This window comes from Caretta caretta, chromosome 1 (assembly GCF_965140235.1).
Source record: "Caretta caretta isolate rCarCar2 chromosome 1, rCarCar1.hap1, whole genome shotgun sequence".
NCBI classification, from domain to species: Eukaryota; Metazoa; Chordata; order Testudines; family Cheloniidae; genus Caretta; species Caretta caretta.
This window is the reverse complement of record NC_134206.1, coordinates 9,102,082-9,123,749: the sequence shown is the minus strand read 5'-3', so window position 1 is coordinate 9,123,749 and position 21,668 is coordinate 9,102,082. Positions and strand designations below refer to the sequence as shown.

The 21,668-nt window shown below is 45.6% G+C and overlaps 1 protein-coding gene across 2 annotated transcripts in view; it reads left to right on the top strand.

Annotated features, from left to right (window-relative positions):
• Positions 1 to 21,668, top strand: part of CLPB (ClpB family mitochondrial disaggregase) — a 145,579-nt gene that overhangs the window by 46,610 nt on the left and 77,301 nt on the right. For both annotated transcript variants that reach the window (XM_048838534.2, XM_048838526.2), the window contains exon 5: positions 4,849 to 4,977. In XM_048838534.2, coding sequence (XP_048694491.2) covers positions 4,849 to 4,977 — 129 coding nt within the window. The remainder of the gene's footprint in view (positions 1 to 4,848; positions 4,978 to 21,668) is intronic.

Genomic DNA, 21,668 nt, shown 5'->3' with positions numbered 1-21,668 from the left:
TGCATACCGTTCTCTAAACTAATGTATTTTATTTTTTAGGAGTGGGGAGAAATAAGTCCACTCAGTTAGAAGTTGCATTAATTCTTTAGTTGACATGTTTTATTAAAAAGAATAAATTCAGTTGCATTTTTAAAAAGAGAAAGAGAGAGGGAGATAGCGAAACTGCCTCTTTTTAAAACCGATTTGCATATTTCGTGTATAAATATTTTTTCATAAAAACTTCCAAATCAGGGGGATACACGCCACACGCACTGCACAAAATATATTGCAGACATTTATATGGATGGCAGGAAGGGAGACAGAGGCCTGAAAATTTCCAGGCACCCAGTGATTGATGGCAGACGAGGCTTCCCCTGACGCTTTATTGAGTTTCCGATGATTATCTCTTGCTGAGACATTTTTTACAGATGACGGCCGAGCTGTCACAATGGACCATGGGGGAAAAAACCCAACAATAATAACACTTTAATCTTTTTACTGCACTGCTCCCTAGTATCTCAGATTCATCTTCCCTGACGCACGCAGTTCATTATCTTGCCCCTCCCTGGATAGGAAATGAAGAAAAATAAATAAATATACATACACACCATGTATGCTTATAGAAAATGCCCGCAGAAGGAAGGGAGCATCACGTTAATTGCTCTCTTTGCAGGTGCTGGGTTTTATTAGCAGAGATGCTGGGCTGGAATGGGCTTGGTTGTTAGTTACAGGATTGTATGTAGGTTTTATTGCAACTTTTAGGTGGTTTTGGACTCAAGCAGTAGTTATGGGAAGATAATATAGGCACGGTGCATTGCAGATGGTTCACGTTCTGTGTCTGTTATTACTGTCACCAGTTGTTCTGTGCTCGGAGCTGTACAAGATCTTCACTGCAAAGTCCTTGCCTGTAGGAGCTTACAGTCAAAGGGCCTGTTCTGCCATTGGCTATGCACACGTATTCCTGCTGAAGTCAGTAAGAGTTAAGCACACACATCCAAGAGCGGAAAGTAGCCTGCCGTGTCGGAGATGTTCATTCAATGACAGCATGTGCAAGGCCCTTCCTGTCACTTACGCCTAATGGTGGGGCTGTAACACCCCCCCCCTCCCCCCCGGGACTCTGTGCTTCGAAATAACTCCAGCTAGGTTAGGGCAAGCCAGGAGAAAGGCTGCTGGATCCACACTTCTGAGGATTGACTGCCTGGGGGAGAGGAGAGTATAACAAAAGGGTGACTGATCTTTATTTTCTGGCCTCAGTCATATGACATGGGTCAGGGTTATAAAAGGTACATGGCAGGGGTCACATGTCACATGGCAGGGGTCAGGGTTCAGTGACTCCAGTGGCTGGTATTATAGCGTCCCTTTCTTTGAAAATCAAAGGCAAGTAAAACACAATATCAACCAAAACCAACAACCACTGAGTAAAACAGCCAGTCAAGAGAACAGCAAATGGTGATGTCTAGGGTGGGGGCCAAGGCAGAAGCCTGAATCCTCTAACAGATGAGAGGATTGCGCTGCGTGTTATTGGATGTTGGTCAGTGAATGCTATCTCTAAATCTTCTGGCTTTCTGATCACATGGCCCCATTTTGATCTCGGAACAGTTTCTTCAGTGGGCTGCCTGGCCTCTAAGGTGGAGCCGTATGCGGCTCCTGGTGTCCTCCTTTGCTTGTGATGGGGCGGTGCAGGCTGTTTCTGTCAGCCCTGAGCACTCTCAGGGTATGTCTGTGCCACGGTGAGACACCTGCGGTGCTGTACCTCTGCTGCAGGGCCAGAGCTGTCGTAGGGAGGGAGCCTGATCCGTATGGCCTCGTGTCAGAAGCCTGTCGTGAGATCTGAGACCTGAACCAAAGCAGTGGTCAAGCTTTGCTGATATAATAGCAAAGCAAGCAGACGTCAGGCTCTGCCTGTTCTCGCCAGGTTCTGTGAGCTTGCAAGCAGGCAGAGTCTGGCTTCTGCTAGCTTTGCTTCTTTGCTGTATATCAGCAAAGCTTAACCACTACTTTGGTTCAGGCCTCACACCAGACTTCTGATACAAGGCTGTACGTTTCAGGCTGTCTTCCTACCACAGGAGCGCAGACACTTCCTACATCAACAGAAGGGGTGTTTCCATCAGGGTCACTAATCCATCTCTCCGAGAGGTGGTAACTAGGATGATGGAAGAATTATTCCATCAGCCTAGCCACATTTACACTGGGAATTAAGTTGCGGACGGAGAGATTGCAGCCTCTAGGCTGGGAAGAGACTGGTGAATGTTGGGGACATGGCTGGCCTGCGGGAACCCTGTTGGGGAGGTCAAGCATGAGATTCTGTTGCTTGGGAGATTTGTGCCAAACCTTGGACTAATCAAATAGCATTAAAATAAATCTTTGTTGTTCATTGGACTGACTGCTGTTAATGCACTTTAAACTTTTTGTTATTTGTTATTTGTATGGCGGTAACACCGAGAAATCCAGCCACCAATCAGGCTATCATTGCATTCGACAGTTTACGGACATGGAACATAAAGGCAGCCCCTTCCCTTTACAGTCTAAGTAAAAGACACGAGACAACAGGTGAATACAAAGAGACCAGTCAGACTGGGAAAGGCCACTCTCCCCAGTTAAAGATAGCAACTCTATACACGCCCTGGAAAATGGGCCTTGTGAAGTAGATCATATGCAGTGCAAACTGGGCATACAGTGGTTGTCTCACTGGGACTTCTGCCCACTGAGGGATGGAGTGAAACCTTCATGTGCCTTATGATGGAAGAAAAGGTTTCCAAAGGCAAAGATGATTGGTTTATCATTATTTCATAATGCCCGGAAGTCTGTTTCCAAAAAACACTCAGAATGCAGGTCCCCATCCAGGAGAGTATGTGCTAAGGGATGGGTTTGGGATCAGTTTGGCAGGGGGTGAGGATATAACATATCCCAGGGAAGGGACGTGGGGTGGCACATGGAGTTCCAGGAATGAGAATAGAGTTGCTCAGATTATGCAGCCCTGCTGACATACTGATGTGCTGCACTGAACTCCCCAGTAAGGACTTGGAGCCGCTCTCTGTGTTACTGTAGAGTGGTCTGAGGTCGTCTCGATTTAGTTGTGCGGATGAATCAGCATTGTCAGTTGCAGTAGTTTATCTAAGAGTTTGTTGAAATTGTTTGTATTTACTTCCTCGCTTTATTACTTTAAAATACCATATTGCTCAAGGCAAGTGTGGGGCTGGTGGCTGTGGCTGGAGCCAGGCATGGAACAGGTGTGGTGCATTTTTCCCCTGTATACAGCTCTGGTAACGAATCTGAATCCTGATCTGTAGCTACTCCTAATATTTCAGGATTACCCACCTGAATACAGAGTACCTATCAAACCTGCGTTGGAACATCCTGTACCAACTTTGTTTTGGACTGAGAGTGCATGTTTTAGAGGGGCTGCCTCTACAGGCTGTTCATACATTCATTCGCCTCTGCGGAGCTCAGTGGGAGAAGAAAATGATAGCTAATTGATTTTAGAAACCACCGGAAATAATGTTTCTGTTTGTAAGAGGATAACAGTTTTATGGTCAGATTCCATGGGATTTACCAGTGCTAGAAACAAGTGCATTACACCACTGGAAAAAGGGATTCCAGGCATCCTTAAGGGGTCATGAAATAGTATTTTTCTGTCGCGGTAGCACTAGGAGCCCCACTCATGGCCCTGGATCTCATTGTGCTAGGTTCTGTACAATCCCAGAACAAAAGGACAGTCCCTGCCTCAAGGAGTTTACAGTCTAAGTATATGACAAAGAATAAGTGGTGGATACAGAGGACAAGGGAGCACAAGACAACAGTGAGAGAATATATATATATATATATATATGTATTAAAAAAACCTTAAGCTGAATATTGTGCTTCCTGGACCTCAGGCCAGGATAATTATTTACCTTTGAGGGGAGAAGGTATTTCTGGTAGGTTGGTTGGTTTTTGTTTTTTTCTGGTAGCTGTTTGAAGCTTCTGAGAGGTGTGGACTATTTGAGGCAGCCCCAACAGAGCTGGATTAGTGGGCAGATGGCAGGTGGGCAAAGAAAGCTGCATGGTAAGTGCAGTGTACTATTACTGTGGGGAGTGTGTGCGTCCAGTATGCAGATGCACACAGAACACGTGGTGATGTAGTTGTGCCCAGAGGCTTGTCCTAACCCTGATTTGCCGATGGAGATGGACTATAAAGCAGAAGTCTCCATATTGCTCACTTGTATTTAAAAGTAATTTCAGTCAAATGAAAAAGAGGCATTTGAAGTTGCAGGGTTGGGTGGGAGGGAGGGGTCTGTGAGAAGAAAGGTTCTCGCTTCCACTCTGGTATCCCCGCTGCTGCCAGCGAAGGTGAAGATAATGGACCGCTAGTAGCACCTCTGAGACCTCTTTCAGTTGGCAGAGAAGGGGCCCAGGCTTCCAGCAAACTCGCCCTCCTCCTTGTTACAGCTGTGAGGGCATGGAGTGAGACTGCTAGAAACCTCCCTCCCCAACCGCCGTGGCTCCTGCCCACTGGGGTGGGGATAACGGCCGACCAGCAGCCTCCCCTGAGGCGCTGGGCAGTTTCCAGAGAAGATAAGCAGGCCTTCAGCACCTTCCTCACCTCCAAATGCTGAATGATGGCTGCCTCGTAAACCTGGTTGGATGGAGAGTGGGGCAGCCCTTTCCTCCCATTGTCCCTCTTCTGAAGGGGTTGTTGTGGGGGGTGGGACTGGTAACCAGGGGCCTCCACTCCTCATCCTTTGGGAATTATACCTGGGGGCATAAACTGCTTATTTTGACAATTTTCATTGTTTCACCCTGTGAAAAGCCAGGTGCATTTTTAACCCAACCGGATCTTTACTTTGCCCCACTTTATTGAGCTGCATGTTCACTCGTCTCCTTCTGCAGTTCTGGTAACCCGGGAGGATGATTTCAACAACCGTCTGAACAACCGAGCCAGTTTCAAGGGATGCACGGCTCTTCATTACGCTGTGCTCGCTGACGACTACGTGACTGTCAAGTTGCTGCTAGACGGAGGTAAGGTTTAGGGCTTGTAAGGGTTACTAGGTCAGGATCACAGCTGTGGACTGTGACCTCGCTCCTTATTGATTTACAGTATGAATTATGATTTACTGCTATGTTGGATTTATTTATCCGCTCATCCTGATGTTCCCTTTTGCATCTCCGGGCCTGTCTTTCATACCACTTCCGATGCCTGGAATAGCCTCCCTCTTCCTATACATTGTGTCCTCTCTTTTCTCCTGTAAATTGGCACAAAAAGACAGAACAAAAATCAATGGCTGAAAGCCGAACCCAGACAAATTCAAATTAGAAATAAGGCACAAATGTTTAACAGTGAGGGCGATTAACCATGGGAACAAACTACCAAGGGAAGGGAAGGACTGGATTGCCCATCTCTTGATGTCTTCAAGTCGAGACTGGATGCCTTTCTGAAAGATAGCATTTTAGCCAAACGCAAGTTATTGGACTCAATGCAGGGATAAATAGGAGAGATTCTCTGCCCTGGCTTATACAGGAGGTCAGATTAGATGATCTCATGATCCCTTCTGGCCTTGAAATCTATGAATCTCTCCTGACAATTCATTATTTTCCAGCTTGCTCTCCACAGCACATCTTTGCTCAGCTGCTGCCAAAGCCCTGGCTGTGCCTGTCCATGTAATGTAGATTACAAGACAACTCAAGGAGAGCAACTCCTTAATAAAAGATGAGAGAGGGGGAAGATTGCTCCCTCTGATATGTTCCCCCCTTCCCTTTTTGGTAACTCTCTTCCCCCCCATCCCGCCTCCTGCCTTGTCATGGCTTATTTGTACTGCAGTCACACCTAGAGGCTTCAGCTGAATTGTGGGTCTCTTTGTGCTGGGTGCTGTAAATATGTATATTAAGTTACAGTCTATGCAGACAAGACAGGCAGAGCGAATACCATTATTCCCTTTTACAGGGGGAGAACTCAGGGCCAAGGTCACATAGAGGGTCTCTGTGAGCTCCAAAAGCGGCATCCTGATCTCTGAGTTCCAGTCCAGTGCAGAAAGCACAAGACCATCCTTCCTTGCTAATGTGCAGTATTTAGCTCATGCACTAGGGGCATGGACCATGCTTTATTATATTTTGTGTCATGTACCAGACGCACCTATGGTGCTAGATCAATATTTTAATAAAAAATAACATACCCTACCTTTATTTATTTCCACTACTTTTAAAAATTCCCATCTAGTAGGGCAGACTGACGCTACCATGACACCAGTTCTATGTCTTTCCCCTTTTCCGTCCTAATTATATTTATTGGGGCTTTTTTCCCCCTGTATAATTCATAAACATTGCTACAATTATTTAACTTTTCTATTGTGGTAGTGTCTAAAACGGAGGGCGGGGCATTGTGCAAGGTGCAGCACAAACATATGGGGTGCAGGTGGAAAATTAAGAAAGATGGAGGAATGTGGCATCAGAGAAGGCTAAAAGCACTAAGAGGAGCTGGAAGAAAACTGATAGACCCTTGATATCACACTGAGTAATGTACTCTACCATTGACAAGGCAGAGAAGGAACATACTAAGGCTGAGATCTTGGCCCTACTGAATGGCAAAGCTCTCATTGATTTAAGTAAGTTAGAATTTCACTCAGCTCACAGCTCATCTGGAGCCAGACTGTTGAGCATGAGAGAAGCACTGACAGGGAGCCACCAAAAGAAAAGCTGATGCAAATAATCGTATCTAGTGTCTCCTGAGTGAGGAATCTGGGCTGAGACCTCAGTAGGCCAGATAAAGGAAACGGAAGGGTATGTGCTGCCTTCCAGGTGCCATGATAAGTGATGCCACAACCAGGGCACCAGACATCCCAGAGAATGCTGAGAATTACTACTGATTGGGAAATCTAAAAAGTCTCCATAAGTACAGTGTAACAGGCTGCAGTGCTTGCGGGAAACCATAAAGAGTACAAGGAAACAGAAACAGTTAATGTAGCTTTACCCAGGGCTTCTCAAAGGTATGGTCAATGGATTTTGAGATACGAATTATAATATGGGAGAGTGGGGAGTTGTTGTGATTATTTTATTACATTATTTGTATTACTGTAGCACCCAGGAGCCCCAGTCATACTTGGTACTGTGCAAACTCAAAACTAAAAGTTCCTGCTCCAAAGAGCTTGCAGTTCTGAGATTCATAGATTCCAAGGCCAGAAGGGACCATTGTGATGATCCACACTGGCCTCCTGTATAGCACAGGCCAGAGAATTTCCCTCAAATAATTCCCAGAGCAGATCTTTTAGAAAGACATCACATCTTGATTTAAAAATTGTCAGTGATGGAGAATCAACAGTGATCCTTAGAATCATAGAATATAAGGGTTGGAAGGGACCCCAGAAGGTCATCTAGTCCAACCCCCTGCTCGAAGCAGGACCAATTCCCAGTTAAATCATCCCAGCCAGGGCTTTGTCAAGCCTGACCTTAAAAACCTCTAAGGAAGGAGATTCTACCACCTCCCTAGGTAACGCATTCCAGTGTTTCACCACCCTCCTAGTGAAAAAGTTTTTCCTAATATCCAATCTAAACCTCCCCCACTGCAGCTTGAGACCATTACTCCTCGTTCTGTCATCTGATACCATTGAGAACAGTCTAGAGCCAAGGTAAGTTGGTAAGTTGTTTAACACGCTCTAAGTATAAGACAAGAGACAACAAATGGAGACAGACAGACAGACAAATGGGTAAGTACTGGAAAATGATGAGACGCTGTTGGCCAACAGGGTGGGAAGTGGTCTCAGTACACCAGCACCCTGGCCATTGTCAAGTTTTTTGTAGGTATCACAGCAAAGGAGAGTTTTGAGGAGGGATTTGAAGGAGGATAATGACGTAGCTTTGCAGATGTTTGTGGGGAACTCCTCCCAAGCTTGAGAGGCAACAAGAGAGAGAGCAGGAAGGTGCTTGTTTGCCCACTTGTTAAATCTTCAATGAATGAGAGGTGATAGATAGGGTGGGGTTTGGCGTTGAAGGTCCTTGGAAGTGAATATAAACAGTTTATGTTTGATGCATTGAAGAAGGAAAAGCCATTAGAGGGGTAGGGAGCCCGGAGAAGAGAAGGGTGATGTGGTATAAGTGACAGGCTAGAACAATGATCTTTTTAGCAGCGTTCTGAATGGATACAAGCAGGGCAAGATTGCTTTTGTCAGGGCCAGAGAGAAAGATGTTGCAGTAATTGAGACAGAAGGTGATGAGAGACTGGATGAGAGTTTTAGCTGGATGGATGGATAGGAAAAGCTGTATCTTAAGGTTTGTCTACACTTGTGGCGGCGTGTACAGTACAGACACTGCACACACAGCTATCACAGGTATAGACAGCGAGGCACGGCTTACGCAAGTGAAGTGCCCGACACTCCTGACCCCCCAGGGTATATCCCTACACAGGCTCTCCACACACCCAAGCAGTGCCTCCCACATCTACACTGCTGTTTTCAGTAGTGTAGTGTCGTGCTGCTCCCTGCTACCGCAGCCTTTCACTGCGGCATGTGGCTGCACACCTCGGTGACCAGTGTGAACGCAACCTGACACTTTCACTGCGGCATGTAGCTACATGTATAAAGCCTGTAGTCTACACGCTGCTGTAAGTGTAGACATAGCTTTGGATAAATTATTCAAAAAGAAAAGGAGTACTTGTGGCACCTTAGAGACTAACCAATTTATTTGAGCATGAGCTTTCGTGAGCTACAGCTCACTTCATCGGATGCATACCGTGGAAACTGCAGCAGACTTTATATACACACAGAGTATACCGTGGAAACTGCAGCAGACTTTATATACACACAGAGAACATGATGTTCTCTGTGTGTATATAAAGTCTGCTGCAGTTTCCACGGTATGCATACGATGAAGTGAGCTGTAGCTCACGAAAGCTCATGCTCAAATAAATTGGTTAGTCTCTAAGGTGCCACAAGTACACCTTTTCTTTTTGCGAATACAGACTAACATGGCTGTTACTCTGAAACCTGTCATTATTCAGAAAGAATCTGCAAGATTTAGACATAGCCTGGAGGTGAGGACCTAGAGAGAGGTGCACGTTGAAGATGGTGCCCAGGTTACAGGCCTGAGTGACAGGGAGGATGGTGGTGTTCATAGTAACTGAGACGGGAGGTGACCGGGTGATCTTGGGGTGGGAGGAGATTAGGAGTTCTGTTTTAGGTTTGTTTAGTTTGAGTTGGCAACTAGACATCCACGAGGAGCTGTCAGAGAGACAGAGTCAGGCCAAGATTTTAGTTAGGTGCCTAATTTCCATGTGTGCTTTTGAAAATCTCCCCCAACATGTGCAAGGTGCTGGAATGGCCATGGAGGAGTTAGAATTCTGCAGCATGAGCTCAGATATATTTGTACCTGCAAAGCGCAGTTGTAAGTATGTGTGTAAGTGGAAGGGAGTTCAGTCTTTGAGAATTTAGGCCATAGTGTATCATATATTTTCAAATATCTCTCAATCTTATCTATATATCTGGCCACTGTTATGACACTATATGAGTGCTGTTATCAAATCCAGTTCCAGGCCAAAGAGGAGTTGAGTTTTTTGTTTTGTTCTAAATCTCTTCCTGCTGGACATTTGTTTTGGAGCTGATGAGATCTCTGTGAATGAACTCCTCCGAATTCAGGTCTTATCACAGACTTCTGCTGATGTGAGATTGGCTCAGCACTGAAGGATTCACTCTGATCTTAGAGAAAATCCCTTAATACACTGGGGGGTTGTTTCACTTTTTTATTTTTTACACAATATCTTAAAGTAATTACACTGAGTCAGAGTAAAAGATCTAAATTTAATCTGCCAGAGCACTGGAATTCAAAGGCCCCATTGACATTCTGCCCTTTTTAATATGACCCATTGGAATCTTTCCAAATACAAATTCAAGTCAGGATGTGCTAAGAATGTGTTTCCAAAAGAAGGCTCTGATCCTGCAAAGATGGGAGCACGTGCCTAAATTTATAGTCCCTCTGAAGTCCCATAGTGGGACTACTCCAGTGTGTGAAGCTGAGGCACACACATGTCTTTGCAGGACCTGGGGCTAGATTTACAGTGCACCTCAGAACTACCCGTCTTTACCAATCCAGGTACAATATCCATTTACCCGCCCTTTGCCATCCTGATTATAAGAAAAACTAATGGTATAATACCAGTTAAAATAAAAATTATGCCTCCCATGGCAAGCAGAATTCTGCCAGACCGATATTGTTATAAAGTCTCTCCAAACTCTTTCCTTTCAGCTTTTTGTGCCTTGACGTTAGATTTCTCATTGTATTGGTTCATGATTAGTATGGGACGTGAGGTTTTCATTCCATTGACTCCACGTTCCCCCTCCTCCTCGGTGCATTAACAAAGCAGTGGTTTGGACATTCTTGTTAGTGTTATCTGAGATGAATACATAGCTGTGAGTCTGAAGGTCTCAGAAGTAGGGATCGAACACCTTTAAAAGTGTGCTTGCCGCAGGCCCTTTGTGAGGATAATTTCCCCATGTGGTCTGCCTTTGACATCTGAGAGAGGGATGTTTCCTGTTTGCTGACATGGAACAGACTCTCTTCACTCCCTCCTTTATACTTCCCTACACCTGCCTTTTTACTGAGTGTCCATTTACTCTCTCCTCCACTTCCTCCACTTGCCGTCCTGCCCTCGGGGCCAGAGCCATTAACTGCCAAGGCTTCTCTCCCTTCTCTGTGCTTAAACAACTACCCCTTCTTCAGGGCTTTTTATGGGGAGCTTCCATGTGCTTGGCTACAGGCAACCTCCCCCTCACCCCCACCTCTTTGGCCTTTTGTGGCCTATTCACTGGCTCACTTGACCCTTCCGGGACCTATCCCCTTGTGGTCAGCATGTGTGCGTGCCCAGCAGACCGCGAGACTAACTCACTGCTCTGTTGTACTTTTGGGCAGTTGTTGGTGACATTTCACAGTCTCCTGACCCAAGCTGACATAAACAGTGCTTATCTGAAGGAAGGGGTGGGAGCCGCCGAGCTACACCGTGCACTGGTCACCTTTCAGCTCACTCAATGCAGGATTGAGTCGGCGGGGGTTAGTTGGTTGGAAGGAAGGCCGGGCCTGTAACTAGTAGCATATGTAGGTCACTGGGTTTTAGGGGTGATTTAATAAATTTATATTTTGTTATTATACTAAGGCCATATTCAAAAGTCTTATGTAGGTTTTTAGGTCATCCGTAGTATCACAAACTTTGCCCTCTTTTAGCACCTTCCATTTCAAAGTGTGTTACAAACCTGCTCAAGCCTCACAGCCTGCCCCTGAGGTAGGTAAGTGTTCCCTTTTTTACAGATGGAGCAACTGAGCTGCAGAAAGCTTGAGTGACTTGCCCAAGTGCACGCAATGAGTCGGTGGCAGTGCTGGGAATAAGAACTCAGATCTTGTGACTCCCAGCACAATGCCTTATCCACAGTGCCGCATTTGTTTATGCTTTGAGGTTCCTTGCTGTAAACTCTAAACCTTTGCCTGTATTATTATTTGTATCGTGCCATAGGTGGACATGAGGTTTGCAATTCATAAGAAGATGGGGGGGTCCTTGCCCCAGTAATATCACGCTTTTCTTCAGACAAGCACAGTACAGCTGATGAAAGCTAATAACAGAGGCTATGATTGGAAATATGGGTTATTTTGTTTAATTTTTTACTCTTTGGTATTCTGATTTTTTTTTCTTTAATTTAAGCTCCATTTGACAAATATAGAACAGGGGGTTTATGACAAAAGAATAAATACAAGTCCAAGATTCAGGCACAAGGTGTGACTGTACCTTGTGAGTCATGTTATTGAGCTGATGTGTGGTGAGGTCTTCAATTAAAAGCTATGTGCTAAAAGATGGGGGAATGAATAGGAGCAGGCTGTATGCTGGAAGAGATCAATTTGGAGAGGCGATTTTGAAGGAGGCTAGAGAGGGCGCTCATACTACAGTGATGAGAGTCAGGTAAGTACCTCGATAGATTGAGAGCTGTATTTTCACGTCAGAGTGCCGAGGTTTTGCAAGGCTAATTTGAATTCCCAGGAGAGTGAGCAGGGTAGGGTTTCGTTGATTGTAATCCCAGAGGAAGTGCTCCTTTTTTAAAAATGTGGTGAGAAAATCTGGGTCCTTGAGGTGCCGTTTCCTCCCCCCCTTTTTACCGTGGGTTCTAGAGAAGATCCCCACCTCATTTTCCTTGTAAAACAGAAACACACATCCCAGCCTGGCCTCTCTTCAGTCTCTTGTTGTCTTAACCATCATCAAAGTGTAGCCGTCTAGGAGCGTGGCACAAGGATACAGGGCTGCACGTAGAACGCTCAGCCTGTTCTTCAGCCTGTGCGTGAGGACGTAGAACAAATGAGATTTGCGGGATCAAATGCTATCTTGATTTCTACCTGCGCAGCTCCACCGGCATCAGTCTGGTTCTACTCCTGAGTGACTTCGCTTCTCTGTGCTTCAAATTAGCCAGCTGTGCAATGGGTATAATAATACCTGCCTAGCAGAGATGCTGGGGCTTATCTAATCAGCTTGTGTGCAAAGAGCTTTGAGCTACTTAGCTGAAAGATGCTGAAGAAATTCAGTGTGTTATTTATTACCCATTCCCTGTTTTGATCCAATTTGAATATGTCATTCAAGATTAAAAGCGACCTTCTGTGTGAGTAGCCAGCTTCCTAAAAGGCCTTTTCTGAATCCTCTTCTATGGCATCTTTCATGACCTTTCTGCTGCCCGTTATAACAGCTGTGTTAGGCCATTGCCCTGAGGGCTGGCGTGGGGTCACCATGCTGCAAAGCATGCTCTTTTAGCTACTATTTTCTCTTCACAGGCTTTTAATTGTGAGGAATTTTGCTGGCTGTGATACGCTTATAGTAATTTAAAACAGAACTGGACAAAGCAGGGGAGACTATATTGCAAGGACGATCCTGCACTGGCCTGAAGGGATGGATTAGTTGGGACCTAATGGGTCTGCTCTGTCTCTAAATCCTTTGTTTCTGTGCTTGAACACACTAAATGCAAAATAACAAAACACATGCCAACCGGCCACCCCACCCCACACACACTAAATGTGAGAATGTAAATGCACAGAAGTCAAGAAATCCAGAAGCTAAGGTTCCCACAACAAAGTTAGCTCAGCTGCATGGCACATATGACATCTGTAATAGATTGGATTATGCTTCAGGTTGCTAAATGTATGTTTTTATTTAATAAATATATGCACTTTGGCTGCATTGTTTACAACTTTTGTGTGTCTAAGTGCATCACTCTAACAGTGCACTAAAATAGGTGGGAGTTTGTATTTAATGTCTTTGTTTAAAAATAACAAGTGTCCCCTCTCCCCCAGACTGATCACCTTCCAGCTGCTAACCCCCCTCACTCTCCATTCCCATCCGAGTGACAAACTTCCAGCTGCCAGACCCAGACCATCTCCTCCCTGTGTCTATCGACTGCTCCTATGAAATTCTCCCTAAACCTTCCTAACTCATTGACAAACTTATTACCCCTTTCCTAGCTTTAGAAACCCACTTGCCCCTGCTTCTTCCTGTGGCCAAGTGCCGTAATATATGCCACTGTGCAGTCTCTTTAGAGTCTAGGAAGTATGGCAACAGACCATCCTGGCTTAACCAGGAGATCTTCAATGATCTAAAAATCAAAAAAAGGGCCTACAAAAAGTGGGAACTGGGTCAAATTACAAAGGATGACTATAAAAAACACAAGTATATAGTGATAAAATTAGAAAGACCAAGACACAAAACGAGATTCAACTAGCTAGAGACAGGGTAACAAGAAAACATTCTACAAATACATTAGGAGCAAGAGGAAGACAAAGGACAGGGTCGGACCATTACTCAATGAGGAGGAAAAACAATAACAGAAAATGTAGAAATGGCAGAAGTGCTAAATGACGTTTTCATTTCGGTTTTTACCCAAGGTTAGTAGCGATTGGACGTCTAACATAATGAATGCCAGTGAAAATGAGATAGGATCAGAGGCTAAAATAGGGAAAGAACAAGTTAAAAAATTACTTACACAAGTTAGATGTCTTCAAGTCACCAGGGCCTGATGAAATACATCCCAGAATACTCAAGGTGCTGGCTAAGGAGATATCTGAGCCACTAGCAGTTATCTTTGAAAAGTCATGGAAGACGGGAGAGATTCCAGAGGACTGGAAAAGGGAAAATACAGTGCCCATCGGGAAATAACGACAATCTGGGTAATTACAGACCAGTCAGTTTAACTTCAGTATCCGGAAAAATATTGGAGCAAATAATTAAGCAATCAATTTGCAAACACCTAGAACATAATAAGATAAGTAATAGTCAACATGGATTTGTCAAGAACAAATCATGCCAAACCAACCTGATAGTTTTCTTTGGCAGGGTAACAGGTCTTGTGGATAGGCAGGAAGCAGCAGACGTGGTCTCTCTTGACTTTAGTAAGGCTTTTGATAGCATCTTGCATGACCTTCTCATGAACAAACGAGGGAAATACAACCTAGATGGAGCTACTACAGGGTGACCAGATAGAAAGTGTGAAAAATCGGGACGGGGGTGGGGGATAATAGGTACCTATATAAGAAAAAGCCCCCAATATCAGGACTGTTCTATAAAATCGGGACATCTGCCACCCTAAGGTACTATAAGGTGGGTGCATAACTGTTTGGAAAAACATTCCCAGAGAGTAGTTATCAGTGGTTCACAGTCAAGCTGGAAGGGCATAACATTTGGGGTCCCCAAGGGGTCATTTCTGGGCCTGGTTCTGTTCAATATCTTGATCAATGATTTAGATAATGGCATAGAGAGTACACTTACAAAGTTTGCAGACAATACCAAGCTGGGAGGGGTTGTAAGTGCTTTGGAGGATAGGATTAACATTCAAAACAATCTGGACAAACTGGAGAAATGGTCTGAAGTAAATAGGATGAAATTCAATAAGGACTAATGCAAAGTACTCCCCTTAGGAAGGAACAATCAGTTGCACACGTACAAAATGGGAAATGACTGCCCAGGAAAGAGTACTGCAGAAGGGGATCTGGGGGTCATAGTGGATCTCAAGCTAAATATGAGTCAACAGTGTAACGCTGTTGCAAAAAAAGCAAACATCATTCTGGGATGTATTTGCAGGTCTGTTGTAAGCAAGACATGAGAAGTATTTCTTCCTCTCTGCTCCGCGCTGATTAGGCCTCAACTGAAGTATTGTGTCCAGTTCTGGGCACCACATTTCAGGAAAGATGTGGACAAATTAGAGAAAGTCCAGAGAAGAGCAACAAAAATGATTAAAGATATAGAAAACATGACCAATGAGGGGAGATGGAAAGCACTGGATTTGTTTAGTCTGGAGAAGAGAAGACTGAGAGTATGTTCTTATGACATAACAGTTTTCAAGTACATAAAAGATTGTTACAAGGAGGAGGGAGAAAAATTGTTCTCCTTAACCTCTGAGGATAGGACAAGAAGTAATGGGCTTAAATTGCATCAAGGGAGGTTTAGGTTGGACATTAGGAAAAACTTCCTAACTGTCAGGGTGGTTAAGTACTGGAATAAGTTGCCCAGGGAGGTTGAGGAATCTCCATCAGTGGAGGTTTTTAAGAGCAGGTTAGACAGACACCTTTCAGGGATGGTCTAGATAATGCATATAATAATATGGTTTATTATTAATATGGCATAATAAAGGTTTAGACCTGCCACGAGTGCAGGGGACTGGACTAGAAGTTCCTTCCAGTCGTACGATTCTGTGATTCCCACACAGAAGATATTTGACAGTAAATGGCAATTTACACCAGTTCTCTGAATTCTATTCACAATAATTAACACCCGCCATGGCATTTATGTGGATTCTGTGGGCCATTTATCTCCTGTTCAGAATCACTGATGTGTGCATGGTACTGAATCTGATCCCTGGCACTAGTCCCCATTTCAGACCAGTGTTATAATCAGTTAGGCTGGGATTTAAAATCACTGAGGCACAGAGAAGCCGAACAACTGGCCCCAGGCCAATACGTGACGTCACTGGCAGAGATGGGAATAGGACCCAGGTTTCCCAATTCAGTCCCTTTCTGTAACCAGAGTGTTGCTCTCACCACACTCCCTGTGACATGTTACCTCTTTGAATGACAGATGGCAGTAATGGTCACACTCATGCAGATTTGGTGCTCGATTCCCCTCACCCCATGCTTAAGCTGTAACCATCCCAATACACACACATCTGTAATTCAAAATATATAGGAAAGGGCATTTATAGCGGCACAAGAACCTAGACCACAGAACTCCGTATGCAGTAATTTAGCTCAGGACATTTGTTAGTAGTACTTGGCATTTACTTGTTTGGTACATTATAATTACTAATATTGGATATAGAATAAATGATAGGTAAGTGAATTACAGGGCTACAGTTACATGGTCTGGTTCTTTTGACATCACAAATCCAGAATGGCTTGTGGTATTATGAGAAAAAATTCGAGGATATAATTATAGTAGTTTTCCTACATCTGAAGTCTGCTTAATATGAAGATTCCTAGACCAGAAGGGACTGCTGTGGTCATCTAGTCTGACCTCCTATATAACACAGGCCAGAGAACATCCCCAAAATAATTCTCTTGAACTACAGCATATCTTTTAAGAAAAACAACTGATCTTTATTTAAAAATTTCTAGCATGGAGAATCCACCACAACCCTTGGTAAGTTGGACCTAATGATTAATTACCCTTACTGTTAAAAATTGGTGTTTTATTTCCATTCTGAATTTGTCTAGCTTCAACTTCCAGCCATTGGATCATGTTCTGCCTTTGATTGATTGAAGAGCCCATTATCAGATATTTGTGCCCCATGTATGTACTTATAAACTGTGATCAAATCATCTTAACCTTGTGTTTGACCAAGAATTTTTCCAAGAGTTGTATCCTAGATGGGGGCACTGTTCAGGCAATAGCTGACAGCAGTGAACTGTTGCTGGAGGGGACAAGCACATCCTCGGAAATGCAGTTGTCTCGCAGGGGTACTGATCAACATACAGCCACAAGATTCAGAGCCTAGTATTCTGTTGTAAATCAGCAGGGCTATTGTAATCAGTGGAGTTACACCAGGATAAGAAAGAGCCAAACTAGGCCCATTGTTTTAAAATATTTTAAGTGGGGAGTTAAGAGGCGGGAGAGCCACAGAAATTCCAGTTGGTAGGTGGTTTGTTTCAAGAACTCCCACACCAGCTCCAGAAACTATTTGTGGGATTTCTTTGTAGCTGCTATGGCAACTTTTTCCACCTCTCCTCTTAACACAGCCACAGGAGAAGAGAGTTGAGGTTTGTGTGTACAATAACAGCAAACGGACGGCGAGCTGCCTATGGTCCAGGTTAGCTTCTTCCATGGCTTTCATTTTAGAAATGCCTGCCACGAATGAGTATGTGTCTGTGATCTCCTAAAGAGAGCCAGAGGTGATTGGGCCTTGTCTTCGGCTCACCCATAGTCTTTAACTTGACCTCCTAATTCATGTGAAAACTACAAGCTGCCTTGTTTTCACTAGGGTTTTACCTTATGTTAGCTAGCTCGAGGTATGAACACACCTTTTTCTCCTAGTGACACAAGGCCATATTCTGGTTACAATGTGCAAGAAATCTAAACATAGGTTTTAAAAATAATTATTATTAGTTTGTATTAGAGTAGAACTTAGAGGCCTCCAGCACATCTGGACCCCATTGTTCCAGTTGCTCTGTGCGCACGCACACATGAGGAAATGGTCCCAGACACAAAGAGCTTACAATCTAAATAAGAGCTCCTTCAGGGAGGAGCCTTTCCATTCCTTATACAGCCCTGAAAGCTCCCCTTTATCCCCTCACCATTCTCAAAACCCTTTGTCCCAGCCATCCTCCTCCCAGCTAAGGAAGCGTGAACAAATCATATTCATAAATGAGCTGGAAAAAGGGGTAAACAGTGAGGTGGCAAAATTTGCAGATGGTACAAAACTATTCAAGATTGTTAAGTCCCAGGAAGACTGCGAAGAGCTACAAAAGGATCTCTCGAAACTGGGTGATAAAATTTCAGATGAAATGTAATGTTGATAAATGCAAAGTAAAGCACATTGGAAAACATAATCCCAACTATACATATAAAATGATGGGGTCTAAATGAGCTGTTATCACTCAAGAAAGCGATCGTGGAGTCATGGTGGATAGTTCTCTGAAAACATCCACTTCATGTGCAGCGGCAGTCAAAAAAGCGAACAGAATATTGAGAATCATTAAGAAAGGGATAGATAATAAGATAGAAAATATCATATTGCCCCTATATAAATCCATGATACACCCACATCTCGAATACTGCATGCAGATGTGGTTGCCCCATCTCAAAAACGATGTATTGGACTTGGAAAGGGTTTAGAAAAGGGCAACCAAAATGATTAGGGGTATGGAACGGCTGCTGTATGAGGAGAGATTCATAAGACTGGGACTTTTCAGCTTGGAAAAGAAATGACTAAGGGGGGATATGATTAAGGTCTATAAAATCATGACTGGTGTGAAGAAAGTAAATAAGGAAGTAGTGTTCTTCGAGTGCTTGCTCATATCTATTCCAATTAGGTGTGAGTATGCCATGTGCACAGTTCACTGGAAGGTTTTTCCCCTAGCAGCACCCATCGGGTCAGCTCTGGAGCCCCCTGGAGTCGCACCTTCATGGCGCTGCATATAGGGACCTGCTGACCCATCGCCTCTCCAGTTCCTTCTTACCGTCGTCAGAGCATTTCATCTCTCACCTTCAAGGAGTGATCCTCTAGCGTATTTTCTGTAAATAGTTAAAGAGAGTTTAAAAAATTGTTGTAGTTAGTTAGTTAGAAATCTGGACTGGGGGTACTGAAGGGAATTTCCCTCCCCCATTTCCCCATCCCTCTCCTGGGCCCACATGTCTTGGACCCAGGGATTTAAGCCATGTGGGGTTTGCAAGAAGCCTATGCCCAAGGGTGACTCAGCTTGTCTAAAGTGCCTGGGGGAGTCCCATCAAGCAGACAGGTGCAAGATATGATGGAGCTTTTGCCCCCACACGAAGGAGAGGGATCTCAGACTAACGTTGCTGCTAATGGAAGCAGGTCTCCAGCCTCAGTCAAGCCCCATGGATGCGGCACTGGGCTCTTCAGCGTCAGTGCACCGGCTTTGGTCTGGGAGGTGCCGAGGAAGGACTCTGGGATCAGAGACCCTCGGCACCAGCATTCCCCGGCACCAAGCACGGTGCGGGATCAATCTCGGCACTGCTCACAGGCTGCTCTCCTGAAGAAGCAGCACAAGAAGACTGATAGAGGGCGCTCCTCTTCCCGCGCACAGGAATGTGAACCCAAGGGAGGGAGGCCAGTGCAAGACCACACATCCCCTCCAGCTCAACAGCCGGCACTGTCAACTCCAGGCCCACGGGAGGGACTGTTGAGTCTGGTGCCCCTGGAGGAGACCTAGGTGGAGGATTTGAACCTCGTTTCCGCACCCGAGACTTATGAGACAGCGTGGGACCTGATAGCATTGACAGGCCCACACTTCCCCAACCACAGTGTCACGGCACTGGTCCCGAGTTCCCAAACGACTCACAGGCCACTGGTGAAGTCCAGAGGCAAACTGGCTATTACTTGGCAATGATCTACATCGCCCCGGCAACGCTCCCCGGCACTGATGAGCACAGCGCCACTATGGTCCCCGCGCACGGACTCATCAGAGTCCCTATCGGACACTGACTCATATGAGTCCGGGAGAAGCCAACACCGTAGCAGCCGGCACTCCCAGTCAGCGGGGATGATCCAAACTTTTCTCCTAGTACCGTGGCCACCACAATGGCAGGTACCGGTTCAGATGCCAACCCAGTGGCCCTTCTGGACCCCATGGGCTTACCACCAGTCCCAGAGGTCCGCCTTGGTATGCTTCTTTTCGGTCGTGTCTGAGAGAAGGACTGCGTCTAGGGCCAGGGATTTCTCCTGGGCATCAGCCACCCCTATCGCCGCCAGTGCCACAATTGGTATCGCGTCTGGCACCAACAACAGACCCGGCACCGTACCCGGCGTCCTCCCTGGCACCATGGCTACACTCGGACAGTACCACGGACAGTACCACAGCTGCCACCGGTACTGGGGTTGGCACCAAAGCAGACTCCGACTTGGGGGCGGGGGCACAGCGTTTCGAGGAGCCAGATGGGCAGGAGGGGTCCTCCCATATTCCAGGATCTTCATCATCATCTCCAGATGAGACAGTGGCAGGAACGTCCTCGGGGCCTCCCCTTCCTAACTGAAGAGCCCACCTTGAACTTCTGAGGTGGGTCTCCCAGAATCTCGGGGTACAGATGGAGGAGGTCACCGAGGTGTCAGACCCAGTGATGGACATTTTATCCCCGGCAGGACCCACCAGGCTGGACCTTCCCCGATAAAGACCATTCAGGAGAACACAAAAACCCTGTGGCAAACAGTATCCTCTCTGGCTCCTACACTTAAAGGAGTCGAGAAAAAGTACTTTGTGCCCTCCAAGGGCTATGAATACTTGTTTACCCACCCCCCGCTGGACTCGATAGTGGCGGCTGTTAATGCAAGGGAAAGGCAAGGGCCTACCCCTCGAGCTAAGGACGCAAAGAAGCTGGACTTCTTTGGGAGGAAAATATATTCCATCGGAGGGCTCCAGCTTTATATCGCAAACCAGCAAGCGATCCTTAGCCATTATAACTTCAAGTCATGGGACGCAAAGTCCAAATTCTCGGACCTTGTCCTAACGGATTCTGAGCTGGAATTTTTGGCTCTCATTGATGAGGGCAAGACGGTCTCCAGGACATTGCTGCAAGCGGCGTTAGACTCAGTGGACTCTGCAACGCGGACGATGTCTTTGGGCATCACAGTGTGCCATTTCTTATGGCTGCAGGCCTTGGTCCTCCCCGGGGAGATCCAACAGACAATTCCGGACCTACTGTTCAAGGGGGCCACATTATTTTTGGAGAAAACGGACTTGATACCCCACAGTCTGAAAGACTCCCAAGCCACTGTCAGATCGCTGGATCTGCACACCCCTGCCACCCAGCGTAGATAATTTAGGCCTCAACCCACAACACGACCATACCGGGGCAGTTTACGCAGGACCAGAACCCAAACTGCTGTTGCCAGCCCTAGTCCCCAAATAACAGGTGGTCTGGGTCATCCAGCCAGGCCCTAGGCAGACCGTTTGAGGATGTGCCCGAGGGCATTATATCAGCCTCTCAACTGGATCCTTCTTTCCTGTTTTCAGAATGTCTGTCCCATTTCTACTGAGCGTGGTCCCAAATCACCTCAGACCATTGGGTCCTCTGCATGGTAGAGATAGGATATTCTCTCCAATTTTCCTAGCCCCTTCCCCCCCACCCCCCCGCATCCCTCTTCAGGGACCGGTTCATGAAGAAACTAAAGTTTCGAATGGTCTCTTTGGCCACTATCATCCCATCCCTGGATCCAGGAGATTGGTATGCCACCCTTGATTTGAAGGACATATACTTCCACATTTCCATAATTCCGCCCCACAGGCGCTTCTTAGGGTTTGCAATTGGGAGTTCCCACTACCAGTTCACAGAACTACTGTTTGGCCTATCATCGGCTCCTTGGGTGTTCACCAAATGTATGTCAGTCGTGGCCACTTTTCTGCAGAAAAGGCAGGTGGAGTTATTTCCTTACCTAGACAACTGGCGAGTCAAGGGCTGTCCCAGAACACAAGTGGACCAACATGTCTCCCTCATAAGATCCACCGTCAGTGCATTGGTCCTCCTCCTAAACACTCAAAAGTCA